The following is a 21,487-nucleotide window of genomic DNA, read 5'->3' on the forward strand; positions in this document are numbered from 1 at the left end:
TGATTGAAGAAACATTCAATGCTCATGATCCGTGACATGCTATCTCAGTGCATACGCTCATCTATATGTCCCCCAGCAAAGAGTGCCTGACCCACCAAAAGCCATATACGCACCTCAAATGCATATACAGAGATACACAACCATCTACATCTACAGGTACATATGCATACAAATAGAAAGAAGCACATGGCCCTACACATGTGTACACACAACTGACTCTGATCATTTCCACTGACCTCCACTCCAACAGCGTACAGAAGAGAGAGAGCCGGCGTCACACCTACGTCTCGGCAGAGCTCCTTTACCTCCGGTGAGATGCTGATCAGAAAGCAGTTGGTGATGACTGCAAAGTAACCCAACGTCTCAAAGGCAACCTGCAAAGAGTCAGAGGAGTCGGCTAAGTGAGTGAGTGGAACAGTCCCCAGGGGAGGCCGAGGCGAACAAAGAACAGAGATAAAAAAAAGAACAAAAAGGATGCGGACATCTTGTGAAGGAGGACAGCAGAACATAGACATGATGCATGCGGTTGGAAAGAAAGGAGACTAGAGTAGCCAAGTTATTCAAAATCTTCCTGACACATCACGTAAGCTAAGGAGACCTATCAACATAACCCACAAAGAGTACTAGGGTACAAGGATGTAAACAGACAAACATTTAACAAAATATGACATGTTATGGTGTTTTCATAGCAGTATTAGGTTTAATAAACATACAGGGCCTCATTTATGAAAAGTGACGCATCGCTGCGTGAAAAACAGCGATGCGTCACTTTTCACTGCGCTCTCCCTGCGACACTAACGTACGTCATATTTACAGTATGACGCATCATGTCACAAGGAGTTACAGATACGTCAGTATTTCTGAAGTATCTGTAGGCGCAAAAGTGACGCATTGCTGGAATGTGTCACAAAAGTGACGCAACTCCAGCAATGTGTACTTTCACTTGGGCAAGTCCCATGTTGTTAGTGCCTGCGTCAGTCTTACGCCTGCCATGAGGCAGGCGTAAGATTTTGACGCATTAGCATCCAAGAAATGGCGCAGTGAAATCTTATAGATTTCACTGCGTCACTTCTATGACGCTTTCTTGCGTCAAAACGCCCCCCCCTTGCATACATTATACCTGGGGCAGGTATAATGTGGCGCAGGGGTTTACAAAGTGACGCATCTGCCTAGATGCGTCACTTTGTAAATATGGTGCAACAAGGCACATTTTTTACTCTGCTGGTGTGTCACAAAAAGTGACGCACCAGCGGCGTAAAAGTGACGCAAGGGCTCATAAATGAGCCCCACACTTCTTTCATCATTCACTTTTCAAAATTCAATATATTTTATGCTATGGAAGGTTTGTGTGATTTCCCTCAAAATATTTTTGTAAAAGAAAAGAAAGGGGCTGTATTCTTACACTACGCTTTTCACTTAAATTGCAAAAACGTGCTTATAAAAGTCCCCAAAATCCAGCTCATAAAATTGTCCTGCATTTCAGTGTTCATCCTTGTTCAAAAGACGACTGTTCATTAGCTTCATAGTTTAGAGGAGCACAGGCACAATATGATAACTGGGTGAAGTATTTAATCTCTGGCATCAATGTAATAGAACTGTAGAGGAAAGGCAGGGAGCACCCGTTCTACAAAACCCAAAGCAGTCCCCTAGTTTTGTGAACACCTCTCTGATGATAACATGAATTGCAGCTCTCTAAGAAAGCATTATAAATGGATGCAGTGTTCACAAAAATGTGCATTCACCTCAAATGTTCCTGAAATATCAAGCAACAGAACCTATTTACCAGAAATAGATAACAACGTTGAGCATGAATACTCTAGTCTGCATTGAATGCATAATGCAAACTTGGTAACTATTCTTCGCAAGCATGAGCTCCCTGAATTCAAATTTAAAGACTTAGGCTATCTGGAAATGAAGGCACCTTTGTGCAGCACAGTGTATGCCATCCAAATACATAGCACAATATAAAAACCCACCTTAGCCATTGGCTAACCTTGCTGTGAGTGATGGTAATGTGATTTTTCACAAGGAGCACATCAGCACACAATTGAGTTCCCTTCTATGTCAGAGACTACTATGGGGCCATATATTTGCTGTTTTGTATTATCTTTGTTGACCTTTTCTTTCTGTGTTTAGATCCTGCTGAGACAGTAGTGAGCTTTCTATAACCTCTTCGCTCTTCATATTGTTTTTGACATGAGCACTTGGCACGTTCCAGCCTGTTTTTTCAGTTGCTGTGTGCCGCTCCTGCTGTTGTAAATTTCTTTAAGAGTCACCTTTGTTAGGTCTTGCCTGTGACAGTGCATGCACTAGCACATGCACTCTTGAATGCAAGAGATATTGGTTACAAAAACGGTCTTGAAGCCTGCCCACAGCTTACCACTGGTTAGCTTCAATGTCACTCTCGTTTGCTTAATTTCCGTTTGTCAGGGCATGCGGGTGTCACATCCTCTTCTTATGTAGGGCCCTCCCCTGGAACATGGACCAAGTAATTGTGTCCTTCCAATGCTGTCAGTTGAGGAGCTACTTTTTTGGGGTTAAAGCACTCCATATGAGTGATTGCGTTTTCAGGCCGTCTCCCTCATGGGCTTCTCCATTACCACCGCACCCCCCTGCCCATACGCACCCGCAATCATATTGCCCTCCCTCTTGTGTACTTCTGTGCCTGCACTCTTAATGGACCTCTTGTCCGTCCGTGCTTCTGACCACTACCATCCCCCCGATATCCTCCTTGTTGCTCATAGGAAGAAGCAGCTGACTGTAGCATTCCCTACCCGGGAGGGGCACCATCCTGCAAAGTCAAGGTGGCAGCAGGGGCCCTGAGCCGCAGCTGTGCTTCCAGGAGCAAAAGGCACCAGTGATGATGGGCGGAATGCAGAGCAAATCAAACATTCATCCACAGTCAATAGATCTGGATTAAATCTATTGTTCTTTTGCTTCCCATGCCATTCCAGTTTAGACCCAGTCATATGCAAATCAGTCTTGACCCTGTGCCTCATGGGAACAGTCCAGCCCGAGCTGCCAAGCCAGGTCCTTCCTGGCCCAGCAAAAATCATCCTGGTACCGGTTTCGGGGCATCACCCCTCATCAGCCAGGCTAGCTTGAATCCAGGGACACAGTTCAGGCGGGACTGATCCCAAGGCAACCGGGGTCAAGACTGATTTGCATTGTTAGATTTGGGGGTCTCGGGTTGGCACAGGTAAGCACTTGTGACAAGCAGGGACCCTCTCCTCTAGTCAGGGCAAGGGACTTACTCTTTAAAATAACCGCTGCTCACCCTCTAGGTAGTGTGGCGCGAGCAGACAAGGCTAATCTCCGAGGGTTATAGGTTAAGCATTTGTAAACACACACAGTAGCTCAGTGACAACACCACAAAAAGACACAAGTCTAGTTTTACATCAAAAATAGGTATTCTTTATATAAGGCTTAGCGCAAGACCCAAATAACGTTTGTAAAATAAGGCCATAATACTATTTAGCGAAATAGAGTTCTGTTAAAAATGCGTAGTTCTTGGTTCCTGTGCGCGTTGCGCACTCTTGTCCAACTCTCACAGTGTAAAACAATGTCAAAAGGTACTATACAAGTGTTGCGGACTCCTTGGTCCGTGGCGTACACACAGGGATACGAGTTGAGTTACTGTACCTTTTGGATGATGAGCCCGGCTCGAATGAGGCGTACAGTAAGTGTAGACAACCAAAAAGATGCTGGCGGCTGCTCTGCGAGGCGGGCCCCGGCTGTTGTAGGAGTCTCGGTGAGAGGCGTAGAGCGGGGGGGCCTCGAGGAGTGGGGCGGGCGATGCTGATTGTCTTCTACGTTCACAGTGTTCGAGCCGTGCCTTCGGTTCGGGGCTGCTGGGTACATGCGGGCAGCGCGGCACGAGGCTCCCGGGCTCTTTCAGTGCGGCGCGGCCTCTGTGATCAGGAGCACGGTGCGAGGCGGCTGGTACGCTTTGTGCGTACGGGCCATACTTTGCTTTGTGATGCCCTCCGATCTGGCTTCCAGCGGTGTGGGCGGCGAGGCGAGCAGTGCGGCTCGAAAAGGGGGAAGTGTGAGGAGAGTGCGGGCGGCCCTGGCAGGATGGTGCGAGGGACGGCTCGTAGCAGAGCGGGCTCACACGGTGCGGGGGTGGCCAGGCACAAGCGTCACAGCAAAGGAGGGGACGAGGCGCATGGGATCGCGGCTCCAGCGACAAGGAAGGGCAAAGTTCAGCAGATTGTCAGTGAAGTCAGGAGGAGTCCAATAATCCTGGGACTCCGTTCAGGGGGCAAGCTCACCAACAAGCCCTTGGAGATTGTTTAAAGCACAAGTTGCAAAGTCTCTTCCATTCTTTTCCTCTCCTTTCACAGCAAGGCACCCAATGCAGGCCAATCCCCCAGGTCAGGGACAGTACTCCTCCTTGCAGCTTTCCCAGGTCCTTCTCGTCGGGCAGAGGTTCTTCATGGTTCAAGCAGGATCTCTTTCTTAGGAGCAGGGCTCCTATATTTATACTGCATTTCTTTTGTTCTTCCAGGCCAGGGGGCCTTTGCCTTGTTCAGTCCAGTTCCTGAGCACTTTGTTGACATGATGTAGGCTTCTGCTTTCAGTGTGCAGGCCAGATACATCAGACGCTCCACAGGAGGTGGAGCCAGCATTGTGGTGGCAGGGCACAGCCCTATTCAGAGTCAAGGGGCACTCCTCCCATCCATCCTGGTGTAATTGTTCTATTCACCACCAGGCTGCCCAGCCTGTCTTCTGGAATTTCCCAGCCCTGTCACATACAGAAACCAGACAGCAGATACACATCCTAGCAGAGGCGGGCTGAAAAGGTTAGGCAAGCAAATACCAACTTTCTAAAAGTGGTATTTGCAAACACAGAACATTAAAATAAACTTTACTAAAAGATATATTTTATTATTCTGAGTTCAGGCATACTAAACTCGAATTTCTACCATGTTCCCTAATTCGGTTAGGAATGTAGAATGTAACAATTCCAACAGCCCATTCTGGCCTATGAGAACAGGTAGCCTTACAATAGTGAAAAACGAAAATGGCTGTAATACACTATTAGGACATGCCACATACATCAGGGCTTGTCCTACCTTATGCTTACAATGCACCCTGCCCTTGGGCCTACCATAGGGGTGACTAATATGAAGTTAAGGTAAGGTTTAGAGATTGGCAAGTGGGTGCACTTGCCCAGTCAGCATGACAGTACCAGACTGCACGCAGGTTCTGCAATGGCAGACCTTAGACACATGTTTACAGGGCTGCTTCTGTGGGTGGCACAACCTGTGCTGCAAGCCCACTAGCAGCATTTGGATTTACAAGCCCTGGCAATCCTGGTGCACTTTACTGGGGTCTGATAGTAAACCAAACAAACCAATCATGGAATCCAATCAATATGTAAACATTTTTACAGTAGGGAGAGCATATGCACTTTAGCACTGATCAGCAGTGGTAAAGTGTCCAGAATCATTAAACCAACAAAAACAGGTCAGAAAGAATATAGGAGGAAGGCAAAAAGTTTAGGGATGACCCTGCAAAGAGGGCCAAGTCCAACATGCATATGGCTGGGTTCAAACTGGAATGGCATGAGGAGCAACATGAAAAGATGGATTTAGGCCCAAACCTCTGTACTGGGATGAAGGTTGACATTGATCAGCATTCTGTCCTTCAACTGTTCTTTGTGCTCCCGGGAGGGCAGCAGATGTCTGGAGGTTGAAAAGAAGGTGAGTGGTACAGCTCCCCATTGCAGTGATACACCATCTACTCCGTGCAGCTCTTGTAGTGTGGGAAAGCGGAGGCTGCAGTACAAGCTCAACTCGGGATTCCCTGGACTGCCAGGCCCCTTTCAAGCCACCCAGACCAGCTCTGCTTTGTAGTTAAAGCGTGTGGTGGCATTAACAGTCACAGTTTATACTTTGCTGGTGGGATGTACACATTTCGGCTTTTTATGCCACGTTCAGTTCAGTACTCCAATCTCACAATATTTGCATTGTGGCCGTTCTGTTTCACTAAAAACATAGTTCATGTGCAGCAAAGAGCCCTCCAACATCCTATTAAAAGAACAGAGACGAGGGTGACTCAATTCGTACTTCGAAAATGAGATGGGCCTGTGCACTGCGATTGGTAAAGTTATAAACGAAAAATAAAGATGTTTATAGGTGCTCCAAGGTGTCGCCCAACACCCTAGGGCGAGTACTGTATAGTCCTCAATAGTGTAATCAATGGAACATTGATGACATCCCTTAGGCACTCAAACTGGTGAATCCCTCCTCTAATGATAAATTAGAAGGTAAGTATTTTCAATTGTTGTTTATTTGTTTCAGTAAATGGTATTCAATTCATATCCATTTTCGAAATTTTCCAAAAGAATCCAACTTCATATATACACATTGTTATGTTGTGCTCCAATGCATTTCGGGCCTCCGCCCTTCATCGGGGAGCCTCTGAAATAAAGACGAGTATATTTGTAACCATCATATAAACAATGAAAAAAGGGGTGAAAACGGAAAGTTCCTTAACCCAATGAAAATACCCCGATGTGAGTTGGTATAATATGGTCCTTAGTGAAAGATGTAATCGTTAAACAATGACTGGATTTATGGTATATAACTAAATCCACTTTAAATCAAGTGCAAGAGTAACGTAATAGCAAGTGTTAGATAATAGTGGGTTTGCCGTAAATATATAGTGAAGCTAAAACTGATAAGGATCCAAGTGCGATCAGGCTGATAACAAAGTGCTTATATTAAAATGAGGGTGAATAGCGCTTAAGAAGCGGTAGTCGCGATTATTTATAACTTACGAAGTTAGAAGTCGGAACTGGTTCCGGACGCCGACATGAACCGGCGATAGTTTAACCGGAAGCGTGAGTACGCGCTTGATAAACAGAAAACGTAAGGGTACGCGAATCACGTGAGAGGGTAGTGTAAAGCTAGAAAAGGGACAACGGTGCACATGAGGATAGGAAAGGAAGTGGGTAAACGGAATGGCTTGAATCTGTGTGCTCAAATGAAGCATAATAATGGTAGAACATAATGTTAAAATTATATTGTGCATTCAGATATATAAGCGAAATAATATTCACAATAAATAACATTACTAAACAAATGTCTATACATGAGATGATATCCACAGGTAGGAGGCAGAGTCAGAACTAAATTGCACCAGAAAAGTGCTGTCATTCAGGGTTTATAAGTAACATGAAAACTCAATGCGTTCATTTAAGCCATGGGGCTTGGTTGAATTAAGTTTATAAATCCAATAATTCTCGCGTTTGTGGAAATGAACCATAATATAGCCCAACTCAAGTTCATGGCTTTGGAAATCATTAAAAAGGCTGAAGGAAGAGACAATAACAGGATGTTACTACAACGCGAGAATTATTGGATTTATAAACTTAATTCAACCAAGCCCCATGGCTTAAATGAACGCATTGAGTTTTCATGTTACTTATAAACCCTGAATGACAGCACTTTTCTGGTGCAATTTAGTTCTGACTCTGCCTCCTACCTGTGGATATCATCTCATGTATAGACATTTGTTTAGTAATGTTATTTATTGTGAATATTATTTCGCTTATATATCTGAATGCACGATATAATTTTAACATTATGTTCTACCATTATTATGCTTCATTTGAGCACACAGATTCAAGCCATTCCGTTTACCCACTTCCTTTCCTATCCTCATGTGCACCGTTGTCCCTTTTCTAGCTTTACACTACCCTCTCACGTGATTCGCGTACCCTTACGTTTTCTGTTTATCAAGCGCGTACTCACGCTTCCGGTTAAACTATCGCCGGTTCATGTCGGCGTCCGGAACCAGTTCCGACTTCTAACTTCGTAAGTTATAAATAATCGCGACTACCGCTTCTTAAGCGCTATTCACCCTCGTTTTAATATAAGCACTTTGTTATCAGCCTGATCGCACTTGGATCCTTATCAGTTTTAGCTTCACTATATATTTACGGCAAACCCACTATTATCTAACACTTGCTATTACGTTACTCTTGCACTTGATTTAAAGTGGATTTAGTTATATACCATAAATCCAGTCATTGCTTAACGATTACATCTTTCACTAAGGACCATATTATACCAACTCACATCGGGGTATTTTCATTGGGTTAAGGAACTTTCCGTTTTCACCCCTTTTTTCATTGTTTATATGATGGTTACAAATATACTCGTCTTTATTTTAGAGGCTCCCCGATGAAGGGCGGAGGCCCGAAATGCATTGGAGCACAACATAACAATGTGTATATATGAAGTTGGATTCTTTTGGAAAATTTCGAAAATGGATATGAATTGAATACCATTTACTGAAACAAATAAACAACAATTGAAAATACTTACCTTCTAATTTATCATTAGAGGAGGGATTCACCAGTTTGAGTGCCCAAGGGATGTCATCAATGTTCCATTGATTACACTATTGAGGTCAATTCGTACTTCCCCATGTATTTTCCCCATATGCATAAAAGCCTTCTGTAGTTCTGGCTACACTCTACGAACTCTGCCAGTGCATGGCTACCCTTTCTCATTAAAGGGATAGCAACCTTGCCTGCCAGCATGGTTACGATATAATCTGTGTGTGAAATATATGGCAGTTCTCCAAGCCAGGCACTGCCTCCCCCTGTCTAGCATCTTCATTCCCACTGTCTCGCCACTGCTGCTGTTTAGCACCCCCTCCCTCCCCACATGAGCCGGTGTGTGGTGCCCAGACTCAAGCTTGTGCAGCTTAGTTACTCACAACCAAGGCACTCCTAAATTTACTGCATTTAAATAACTCTTCTCAACCTACCAGGCAGGCTAGTAAACACAATAGCACGGTGCCGTCATGCTTATTTGACAGATTTTTATTTTTTTCCTTTTTGCCCTGCTGTGCAGCATCACTGTACAACATCGCCAAAAGGCATTGGCAAAGCAAATACGTCCCAAAGGTGAGACCTATTGGCTTAGCCAATGCTTGTTTTTATGACTGCTAATGTTTGACAGCAAACAAGATTGCGTCCATTTGAAACTGCTCCCCATAAAGAGTTTTACTGTTATGGAACTCTTTTTGCCCTACAGCTCCTTTAACAATAAAGCTTCACAAAAACCATGTGAAAACAAAACAAAACAATCACTGGCAAACTCAAATCTCCGGCAGTCGATGGAAAACCTGCGTGCTTTGTCACTGCTTGGTGCTCCTTTACCTGTTTGTCTAATTAATGTCCTTTAGGACCCTATTTGTATGCACAGTGGTGCTTGTGCTTAATAGTATGAATATAAGGATGAAATGTGCCAGCCTCAAAGGGTGGTCTGTGTGAAGTGTTTTTAAAGAAATATGCCAGTGTTGTATCAGTACTGCAGTAGTGCCATCTTACCTCCTCGTTTGTATTAGGGTGAAATAAAATGTGTTATAAAAATTATTTTGTATGCTACATATGCATACAGATTATTCCCAAAGCACACAAAACTTCTCAAGTCAACAAAACTGTAACAAAAATGAAAAGTTAGATTTGCTTCTTTTATTGACAGTTTTATCCCTCAAATATTTTCTTCAGACTGCATTTCAATGAGCAACGAAACCTGCCCATGCTTTAATATTCTGGCCCGTATTTGTCCCCGCCTGTTACTTTCTATGTCTTCTAGTCATTTATTTTATTATTTTTATACCACAACTGAAAAACATCATTATGCAGCCTTGGAGAGCTTAGAAGTATCCTGAGAAGACATTTACGCTTTTTTATCATGTATTTTGTTCCTCTAAGGTGTTCACAGCTAGCACTAAGTTAAACAGTGCGAAGAGTCCATTTCATCTTGGATGTCACCCACCTGTTGAAAAAGTTATTTGCCTTTGGTAACACTTTATCTGATAGAGTCTCTTGCTGCAGATTCCTTACCTTAAAATTATACCCAGACATCCGACTGTATCCGGACTCTTTTCTGATAGCAGAAAGTCTGTGCACTGGTAGGTGGTGTCGTTTGGCTCTTCGTCATCGGCGTTACCCATGCCAGACGTAATGTAGGTGGTGCCTACATAGGAGCCACCCTAGTACGCTGACGTCAGTAACTTTTCGCGACTTTCCATGCCAGAAGCACGAAGCACTCTGATCACTGGTGTGGAACAGTAGGGCCCTGAAAGTGGAAAAACCGTGTCCCTCTAAATCTGTTCACAGAACCGGGAGGATGGGTGGGTCTGTAAGGAATTTGTGGCTAGACCGAGTCTCTACAAGATAAGGTGTTTCCAAAGGCAAGTAATTTGATCTTCTGATAGAGACTTCTAGCGCAGATTCCTTACCTGAGAATAGACACTCAAGTAATACCTCCCCGGAGGTGGGTCTGTGGAACCATTTCACTTGAGAAAGTCCTGCAGGACCGAACTGGCAAAATACCCATCTCAATGGACCTGACTACCCAGGCAGCAGTGTTTGGTAAACATGTGCAAGGAAACCCACGTTGTGGCCTGGCAGATGTTCAGAACCAAGTGCTAACGCAGTGGTTACAGCTTTAGCTCTAGTGCAATGAACACGCAACCCTTCAGGGGGTTGCTTCTTAGCCAATGCGTAGCAGATTTTAATACAGAGCACGATCCATCGTGAGATGGTCCTCTTCTGTAAGGCCCATCCTTTCTTCGCTCCAACATACCCCATGGTATGGTCATCCACCAGGAGCTCTTGTTTGGGGTCAGTGTAGAACAACAACACACTAGTTGGGTCCAAGCAGTGACGTTGCTTCTCTTCCTTGGAGGAATGAGGTGGAACGGAAAAATTAGGAAGAGTGATGGATTGGCCTACTGAAGCCTACTTTTACCGTCGTTAACATGTTTCTGCCTTGTAAATTTCATTGAAAGGGATTACTTTGGATTTATTTTATGAGTTTTAAACAGTCTGTGAATTTGAGCCCTCACTGGATGAAATTGAACGTCCTCTAGCAAGGAAACTGTACCTACAGTTTAGGTATGGTTGTCTACCCCTTAATCATTTCAGAAGAAATTGGAGTAAAGTAGGGGAGAGTGTTGAAGAAGTTGCCCCTGCTGTCAAGGGATTGCTGAGTCACCTGAACATGTTCTATTCTTCTGCCCCCTATACTCCCGATCACGACTTAAATGGATTGCCCCCCTCTGTAGAAATCTGGGAGTAAGGAGGCATATAGAATATTGAAGACAAACACAATGCATATGATTGTATTTTGCATTGCAAAGTTTCTAATGGCTGCATGGATCAGGCATACTAAGTATTCTGAAAGTTTTAAGGGTGTAGCTCATACGGCGTAGTTTATTATGTTTTCCACTGTGGGCCGTGTCTTATTTTATTAGCACACAGATTTTTACATTTTTAAATGTTTTAATACTCTTACAAATGCAGTTTTAGCATATATAATTGTTTCTCTTATGCAAACCTATAAAGTTTGTAATTGTAAATAATGATGTCAGTCTTACAATTAGGTGGCTACTAAATGGATTTGTTTTCCTTTTGCACCAATGCACTTTGACTGAACTGTCTTGCTGTGATTGTAAATAGGCTGCGATTGTTTATTTATAGTGAAATGTCTCATTTGTACTGTGTGTTTGCAATTGTCTTGTTTTATGGTGTACTTTAATGATCCGCAGAGATCGAAATAAAGTCTTTTGATTGATTGATTGTTTCTGCCTTGTGGCTCAGCTGAGTCAGCGGCATTCTTCAGAACAAACAAACAGGCTCCTAATGAAGCAATTTAGTACTAAGAATTGCCTCGTTGGTAGGGTAACTTCTGTCTACCTCTTATCTGAAACGTTTCACAGATACCCCTACGGTTCATAGATACCCTGTTGGGAGGAAGGAGTGGATGCGAGTAAGTGTACGGCAAGGGATGCAACTTGAGGCAAGTGTGACTACAGGGGTCCCTGAGCCCTTCTTCCATTAGACACTGCAGACCCAAAGTTGGGTATCTATGAACCGTTTCAGATAAGAGGTAGACATAGGTCACACTACCAACGAGGCAATTCTTAGTACAAAATTGCCTCATTAGGAGGCCGTTTGTTCGTCCTGAAGAATGCCGCAGACTCAGTTGAGACACTAGGCAGAAACATGTCAGCGACGGTAATAGATGAGGTACTAGTTCCCATTATCCTCACATTTTCATCTTTTAATACCAAGTGTTTTGTTCAATGAATAAATAGGATTTAGGATGTCACATTGTTTTTTAATTCACTGTTTACACAGGCCCATTATGTGAGAAGTTGGCCTGGCATATGCTGTCCACTAGTTATAGTGGGCACCTTGCACCAGTCCAAACAACCCTTAATGATGATAGGTTTAAGACAACCTTTATTGAAAGCTATTCTAGTGGTAGCTATGGAGAGCAGCCTTCAGGCTAAGTCTTGAAGGAGTGTAAAGCAGCTTGGTTTACCAGATTATAACCTCTTGAATGACAAAATGAAAGGGGAACCACACAAGGTGTATATAAAATATATGTATTTATTACTAAACACTCTACTAACCTCTTTATGAGATTTGAGAACAAGATACACAATATCAACACGATAGAACTTCAGTAAATAGCACAATATACAATGGGCCCCAGGGGGAGACAAACCATATATTAAGAAAGTGGTATAAGAACCACGACTTGACTAGACACAGTGCCCAGAGCGCATAGAATCGCTGGGACCCCAAGGAACCACCCAAGGTAGTGACACAGGGGATGCGTGCAGTGTGAGAACACAGCTGCGAGCTCCGTACAATCCTATGGGAAAGTAGCGTTTGGAATATTAAAGATTAAGGACACTTCGGAGAGGACTTGGAGCAAACCCTTTTAGACCTAGAAGGTTCTAAGGCCAGCATCCATGTGAGCACCGGAGTACTCATGTTACCTCACCCAGGGAAGTCGGGTGCATAGGTGTCAAATGGTGTCGGGAATCGTTGCTGTTTTCAATGGCGAGATGCTGCAACGTTGTGCTGCTGTCAAAAGGAAAGTAGTCCGGTGGGATCCAAGCCTGGATCAGAGATGTGACGAACCTGAAAGCAGAGGGGACAGAGTCTGAGTCATTTCAGGGTGACCAGGGGCACGGTAGACCAATGCCCACCAATGTCGGGTGTTTCAGGTGCGATGAGGAGTAGCTTGACTCCGCTGCCACGGAGACCAGGAGACGCCAAAGATGACCAGAGTCCGCAGGCGAGCTGTCTCACGAAGGATGTCGAGTGCTGGGGGGGGTCGGTGTCCGGATCGGAGACCAACAAGCCTTGGCAAGAGCAACCCACGTGGTGACAGTAAAAAGGCTTCGGGATGGACCAGCAAGGTCCAGGTGACTCTAGTCAGGGCACGTCTGGAGGAACTAGGTAAGCCCATTCAGAGTTACCTTCTCAGGGACCCACAAGTCGACGGACAAGCGATCGCGAAGGGACTTCGAGAGGAATCACTAAATACCAGCCCACGGGTCACTTGTGGAGTGTAGGCCAGTAATCGTTGGTGGAATCACTGATCGGGGTTCTTGACTACAAGTAGCCCAATGCACCGCATCAGGGATCGCCAAGAAGCATATGCAGCTGCAAATGGTCACGATGTCCAGGGGTTCGGGTTGCAGGGTCCCCACGAGGGCTTTGGATCTCTGGTTTTCTGAGAGCACGGATCAGCCTCTGGGAAGCTTGGAAACCCACCCCCTGTGTTGCAAAGTCTTCGGACAGATGTGTCTTTGGTGCCTGCCTTGCAGGGGAGCAACTCCTTTACTCCAAGGGAGATTCTTCGGTCATCCAATGAAGTGTATATAGTTGAAGTTCTGGGATTCTGTAGCAGAGTTTTGTCCAGGTAAATCTAAAGTCCTGTATTCAGGGGTTCCTACTTTATACCCAAGGAACGGGTGGGACAAACTCTGGGGACCCACCTATGGGAGGGTCAGGATAGAGGGGTGGCTACACCCATATCCTTTGTCCAGTTTCGCGCCAGAGCAGGGGCTGGGAGCCCCTGCAACTGGTTTGAGCTGGACTATGCACAGGGACACTAAATGAGCCGCCCAGTGCAGACATCAAAGCACTCTTGGAGTGCACCCACCCAGCCCCAATACACTAAAGTCTGTCAGGGAGGTGGTTACACCTCCCTGTGACAGGAATCCTTTTGTCCAGCCTCCCCTGCAAGAGTTTCGTGCAGCAGCAGGAGGGCAGACGCGTGTCTGTGGCTGGCAGCATCCATCTTGTGATGCCAGGGTTCTGTTAAGCTGGTACCGGGTGTACCGGTGTTGTCATATTTCTCCCTCTAGGAGGGTGGAATCATACTTCCCCCGCCAGGACTGGCGGGGAGGTATGATTTCAAGGTGCTTGACACCAAGCACAACATGTTTCCTTGCAGCTAATCCAAAGTTAGCATTTACTACGAGGTTATAATGCACTTAAGAGTATATGGTTTGGCTGCATCACAGAACAACCCCGGATAATAGATTACGAAGGCAGCAGAGGGGCCCTGCTCAAGCATGTGCACCCTCTCACACAAAACCCAGCACCCTGCCTTCAGGATTGATAAGGACTGCCATAGGGGTGACTGATAGGTTTATATGTGCAGTAATATAAGGAAGATATAGGGAACCTATATCCAAGTAAGGGGCGCATACACAACCTTACACAAGCCGCTGTAGCAGACCTGTTGTGTCATTTTAAGGGGTCTCTCAGGGGTGGCATAATACATGCTGCAGCCCCTGAGAGGCCTCTGTGGTACCTATGCCCTGGGGTAATGCACCGTTACATCGCAACTTTTACAACGGGAGGCTTTTACAACGGAACTTTTACAACGCAGGATCCATTACATCGGATGCCATTACAACGCATGGCATTACATAGCAGATGCTATTACAACGCATGGCATTACATCGTAAATATAGGTAAGTATTTAATTTTTTTTATTTTATTAATATTAATTATAATTAAATATATTTATTTATGTTTTTTAATATTATTAAATTATTATTTATTATATTAAATAAAATAATTTTTAAAATAAGTACAGGTGTACAGGGGTGTTTTTAGGTTTCAGGGTAGGGTTTGGGTTTTGGGGTACAGGGGTGTTTTTAGGTTTCAGGGTAGGGTTTGGGTTTTGGTGAGGTACAGGGGTGTTTTTAGGTTTCAGGGTAGGGTTTGGGTTTTGGGGTACAGGGGTGTTTTTAGGTTTCAGGGTAGGGTTTGGGTTGTGGGGTACAGGGGTGTTTTTAGGTTTCAGGGTAGGGTTTGGGTTTTGGGGTACAGGGGTGTTTTTAGGTTTCAGGGTAGGGTTTGGGTTTTGGGGTACAGGGGTGTTTTTAGGTTTCAGGGCAGGTTTGGGGTTTTGGGGTACAGGGGTGTTTTTAGGTTTCAGGGTAGGGTTTGGGTTTTGGGGTACAGGGGTGTTTTTAGGTTTCAGGGTAGGGTTTGGGTTTTGGGGTACAGGGGTGTTTTAGGGTTCAGGGTTGGGTTTGTGCTTAGGGCTAATTAAATTATATTTACCATTTATAAATTAATTAAAATATATTTATTATATTAAATTAATTATATTATATTAATTACATTTTTTAATTAAATTAATTAAATTAAATAAAATATTTTAATTTATTTATTTTAATTATAATGTTTAAAAATATTTAAATTAAATTAATTTCATTATATTAATTAATTAAAATTAATTACAATTTTTATTAAAATTTAATTAAATAAATAGATTTAAATTTATTAAATTAAATTAATTACTATTTTAAAATGTATTTTAATTAAATTAATTAAATTAAATTAACTTAATTACATTTTTTTTAAAAAGATATACTTACCTATACTTACGATGTAATGCCATGCGTTGTAATAGCATCTGCTATGTAATGCCATGCGTTGTAATGGCATCCGATGTAATGGATCCTGCGTTGTAAAAATTCCGATGTAACGGAATGCGTTGTAAAAAACCGCGTTGTAGTGACACCAATCCATGCCCTGGGTATATAGGATACCATATACTAGGGACTTATAAGGGTACCCCAGAACCAAATTTGTGGTGTACCTAAAGTACATGCAATCATTTTAGAGAGGAAGCAGCTAGGCTGGGGCCGTGGATAGCAGGGTCCCAGCCAGACTAAAGTCGAAAAACAGTGAAGCATCAGCAAAAAGTGGGGGTAACTAAAGCAGATCCAACTCTCCTACACACTCTAACTTACAAGTGCCTCCCTGTCTTCAGGAGTAGCCCCGCTCTTCATCAAACTGGGTTTTTGGAGAGTGAGGGTTGTCCTATAATGAAGCATGACTTCTGGTGGTGTGAAGACAACTCATTACATTTTATGTATGATCAGCACTCCTACTGAGCAGTGCTGAGCAGGACACTGTAAAGTAATTGAATACAATTCTCGGGTAGCTCAATTTGTCTGCATATAGTAGGTTGGAGGCCAGCCCACCCTTGAGACACCATAGACTATAGTTCCCTCCCCTGGGTTCCCCTGGAGGAGTGTGTTGACATTTCTGTACACCGTGCCACAAACTTTCCCTAACAACAGTCAAACACCGTCTTAGTGGAAGGACGCCATGCTGCCAAGATAACGTCACAGACTTCAGACTGAAGGTCGAAAGCTGTCAACTGTCACCACTCAACCTCCACACAAGAAGGCAGAGAGTGGACAGGGTCGGTTGAAGAACCCTCTCCTGCTGCTGTGACAGAAGATCCTCCCAAAGGAACAGCCTGATCTGAGGCCCAATTGTCATGTTCAACAGCTCAGGACACCACACTCTCCATGCCCAGCCTGGAGCCACAAGGGTAACTTTAGCTTAGTTGTTCCTGATCTTCTTCAGTACTATGGGCAGGAGTGGTATTAGCGTAAAGGTGTAGAGGAGGTCTGAGCTCCACTCCAGACAAAAAGGGCCTCCGAGCAAGAGCAGCCTTGGAAATGTCAGAGCATTGAACTGCTCACACTGTGCGTTCTCGGCGGTGGCAAATAGATCTAACCAAGGTTCTCACCACTGCTGAAAGAAACTGTTGTACCCTGCACATAGAGACACTGGTAGCCATGTAGTATTATTTTAAGTCTTCTTTATTGGTTCCAGTTCAGGGTAGTATCAATCTCAGTTCAGCCATGTAGCAGCTCCTACATCTCCTACACCAGCCCCACCAGGAGCAGCCTGCCTAGCTGCTCAGCTCATCTCCAACTGTCACCACTCATCCACACAGCCACCCAGGCATTCCACGCATCACAGTCACACCAACATTCCATTACCATCTCTCACTCTGGCTGAGCAGCTAGGAGCATCTAGGCTGATTACATGTAAATGTAATACTTAGGATATAACAGAAACCTTGCACCACCTCCTGATGGAGATGCCAATCATGATCGCTAAGCATCTTCGGCTGAGTTTGTCTGCTCTCACATTTAACCCCTTCGGTGCTCATGACGGAGCGGTTCCGTCATGAGCGTCGGTTGAGCTGTGCTCATGACGGAACCGTTCCGTCATGACCACGCCCGTTTCTATTAGGGCCCAGCACCGGAGGGGGAAACGCGGTCGCACGGAAAAGGTTAAAGAGCTTGTCAGATATTGAATAACCATGGAAATGTCCTGATGTTCCAACCATGTCTAGAGATGCAGAGCCTCCTTACAAAGACTCCACGATCTTACCCCACCCTGTTTGTTGCCGTACCACATGGTGGTGTTGTTGTCTGTGAAAACTTGAACTAGCTTTCCCCTTGATGGAGGTGTGGTACTTTTAGGAGGCTGGGCCAGATGTAAAGGCGAGGAGGTTTAGGTGGTTTCTCAATGGTGTCTTTTATTCAAAGCATTTACGATAATGATGTAAGCACTTGAAAACAAAAATCTCTTCCATTGGTAATTCCTGTCCCCTTCTGTTCTTCTTCTACATATTCGGGCGTGGTTGGACCTACCCCGGATTCTCGGCAAAAAGAAAAATGAGCAGTAAGTATGGGTTCAGTAATAATGCCTTGATGTCTCCATCACCAACATATCTCGTGATTAGATAGGAAAAGAGGGAGGTTGTCAGTGGAGACAACCAAAGGTTATTGCAGTTGTCTATGTCATTCAGTACGTAAAAGTTTAGTTGTGTCTTCTTTATTTTCCCTGCATACGAAATAGAGTGTCCAGAAGGAAAAAGAAAGGTAAAACAAAAGACAAGAAAAGGAAATAATTTTTATCCGTGGTCTTGGGACTATTCAGGGAAGTACCACCGAGGGCGGTTTTCAATATGCTATCCCCATTCTTTTAGTCTTCCAGAAAGGCCTTATTGTACTTGTAGTCTGCATGGGTAGATATTTGGCTGGTATTTATTGGCATGCAGTTAATTTTATTTTTAATTCATGCCTTCATTTCAAACCACTGTGAACTGTGTATATGCCCTTCACCTTTCACCAACAGTTTCCCGCAACTGACCCGTAACCCCCTCCCCCTTAAAAGAGTTTAGTCCCAGATATCTACCCGCTCTGCCGCAACTCTCCAGAGTTGTGCCGGATAGTCAGCATCCTCTGGGGCAGTCCAGTATTCCTCAAGACCCGACTCAGCATCCTCGTCTTCTCGACCACATCCATCACAGCTCTCTGGCTTGGTGGCTTCCGATACCGTCCTCCTTTAGGTTCGGCCCTCCTTCCACTTGGCAGGAATGTTCCTGGCAGTCCTTCCTTTCTCTGGCTCCGTTTTGTCCTCTTGGAGTCCCGCATCTGCGTCTTCTTTCTCCTCTTCCGGTTGTCAGGTTTCCGTCTTCTTTGGTCCGACATCTTCTGACTGGTTAGCTTCATGAGCATGTTTAAACAGACAGACCCTTTTAATACGGTGTCTGTCTGTTTCATACTTTTTTCTTTCTTTTCCCAGGTTCTGCAGTGGCGAGGAACTTTAGTGGCAGGACGTCCAGACAGTAAATTGGCAAAAAAGGACTCCCAAGTAGGTAATCCCCACAGGAGGGTAGTAAGGCTTTCAATGCCAATAGCGTCGCTCGGAGCTCCAACAGGCTCATGTGCCATCTGGATTCCACTGAGGGCCTCTAATCTCCACTTCTCCCAAATGGCTACCCCATCACAGGAGAGACGCAGCTGTCACTTCTGTCAGATCTGGTAGCAGATAGGGAGAGGAGTCTGCTGCTGACCGAAATGCAGCTCATAAGCCACCACTGGAAGTCTTTTGCAGTTCCCTCTAAGATCTGGACCATGTTGGAGAAATTCCCCTGATGCTGCGTTCACTGGAACTTCAGGTCCCACCGCAGAGCTCACATATGCCAGTGGGCACGTGTCACCAGCAGGATAAAGGAGGCTATGAGGCCCAACAGCCTCAGAGCCAGTCACACCAAAATCCAGGATAGAGGCTGAAACATTTGTATTACAGTTTGAATACCCTGGACTCACCATTCAGGAGGATAAGAGTCAGGACAACTCAGATGAAAGGAAGTATCTAAGAGAGTCAGGTGTGACTTTGGCACATTGATAGTGAACCTCAGCAGATGCAGGATGTCGGCCGTAGTCTGCAGGTGGAAGACGACAGCCTGTGGCGAACCTGCCTTCAACAGCTAGCCATCGAGAGAGGGGATGACTGCCACCCCAGATGTCCGCATATTAGCTGCAATCACTACAATCACCTTGGTGAAGATCTGCGCGGCACTAGTGAAGCCAAAGGGAAGCACGGCAAACTTAAACTACTCATGGCCCACTGTGAACCACAGGTAACACCTGTGGGCAGGGAGGATGGGAATAGGAAAATATGCATCCTGCAAGTCCAATGCTACCATTCATGTCTCCCGGGTTGAGGGCAGACAGGACCTGAGCTAGCATGGGCATATTGAACTTCTTCTTGAGGAGGTAATTGAGAGGGTGCAGGTCTAGGATAGGATGACGGCCGCCATCTTTTAAGGGCACCAGAAAGTAGTGGGAATAACAACCACAACACACTTCTGGTGTTGGCACCCTCTCTATGGCTCCCCTGGCCAAGAGGGCTGTGACTTTCTGGTGGAGAAGAGATAGGTGATCCTCCTTCGGCCTGTAGAAAGTTGGTGGCATGGGGAGGTTTAGTTTGGTTGAGAAGGAGTAGCCCTTTCGGACGATCTGTTATACCCATCTATCAGATGTTATAGACTCCAAAGGGGCCGGTGATGGTGAATCCTGCTGCCCACTGGACACAAGTGATGGTAAGAGGGCAGATTTGAAAGGTTTGAAGGCTGCGACTCCTAGGGGTGGGGTTTGGACTTACCCAACCAATGGCTGCCTGATCCATAGGGTCGGTAGGTACTGTGTCCTCGGCAACACAGATGCTGTGAAGCTTGCACACCGCTGTGGCTAGGCGGGTACAGATGCAGCTGCCATGAAAACAGTGAAAGGCAGATTGGGGACAGAGAGGGGTTATGAAAAGGCCCAAGGTACTGGCTGTAGCCCTGCTTCCCTTAAAGCACACCAGTGCTGAATCCGCCTTGTCTCTGAAGAGACGGCAACCATTAAAAGGCATGTCCATAGGAGATGTTTGGACATCCCCAGAAAAGTCAATAGTCCTCAACCTGGCATGACACCGTAGGGCGACAGTCGGAGAAACCACTCTACTTAGTGAGTTGGTGGTGTCCTGTCCACATCTATTGGTGAACTTAGCGGTATCCCTCCCGTCGGCACCATCCTGGAAGAGCCTGGCTCGAGCCTCCTCCGGAACTGCTGGCAGCACCTACGCAGCAGTATCTCACAGAGTGGGAATAGCGGCCCAAAAGGCATGCAGTGTTTATGGATTGCAATGACAGGCTGGTGAAAGAAAACATTTTCTTACCTGAACTGTCAAATCTTTTGTATTCCCGATCCAATGGTGTAGTGGAGAATGCATCAGGATTTACATGGGAAGTTGAGGCTTGGACCACCAAGCTCTCAGGGGTAGGGTGTTCTGTGAGGAATATGGGGTCCCTGCATGCGTGGCGGTGGCAGTGGGATACTGTCCCATTCACAGGAGCCTGTGTGTTGGGCAGTACGTACTTTGTTAAACAGGAAAAGAGGTTCTGAGGGGGACACTCCCAGCTGAAGCACTTCTGACAAGGGCAAGTTATGGTCCAGGACCTTGGCTGAACTACACTACCCCGGACAGAGGGGAGGAATGCCTTCAGTGCTAGACGAATCGCCCGTAACTCCAAGAGGTTGATGTGGAGCCGGGCCTCCGCCGGAGACCAGAGGCCTCTGATCTCCGCCTCTCCCATGTGGCCTCCCCAGCCCTGGAGGGACGCGTCCGTCACAACTACGTGCTCCGGTTGGGGAAGGGAGAGGGATCTGCCGCTGACCCAATCGCGGTCCGTGAGCCACCACTGCAGCTGTCTCGCAGTGCCCTCCGAGATCAGGACGTGGTCGGACAGGTTGCCCTGATGCTGGGCCCACTGAAACTTCAGGTCCCACTGCAGAGCCCGCATCCGCCACCTGGCGTGATGCACCAGTAGGATGCAGGAGGCCATCAGCCCCAGAAGCCACAGCGTCAACCTGACCGAGACCTGGGATAACGGCTGAAAGATGGGAATCAGAGCCTGAATATCCCGGACCCGCTGTTCGGGTGGATAAACCCGAAACCGCGCCGAGTCGAGAACCGCTCCGATGAAGA

General features: G+C 45.6%; 1 protein-coding gene across 4 annotated transcripts in view; it reads right to left on the minus strand.

Moving 5' to 3' along the window:
* LOC144799917 (anoctamin-10-like) overlaps positions 1 to 21,487 on the minus strand; it is a 394,459-nt gene that overhangs the window by 35,301 nt on the left and 337,671 nt on the right. For all 4 annotated transcript variants that reach the window (XM_078671537.1, XM_078671539.1, XM_078671538.1 and 1 more), the window contains one exon: positions 237 to 374. In XM_078671537.1, the coding sequence (XP_078527663.1) occupies positions 237 to 374 (138 nt within the window). The remainder of the gene's footprint in view (positions 1 to 236; positions 375 to 21,487) is intronic.

This window comes from Lissotriton helveticus, chromosome 12, assembly GCF_964261635.1.
Source record: "Lissotriton helveticus chromosome 12, aLisHel1.1, whole genome shotgun sequence".
In the NCBI taxonomy this organism is placed as follows: Eukaryota; Metazoa; Chordata; class Amphibia; order Caudata; family Salamandridae; genus Lissotriton; species Lissotriton helveticus.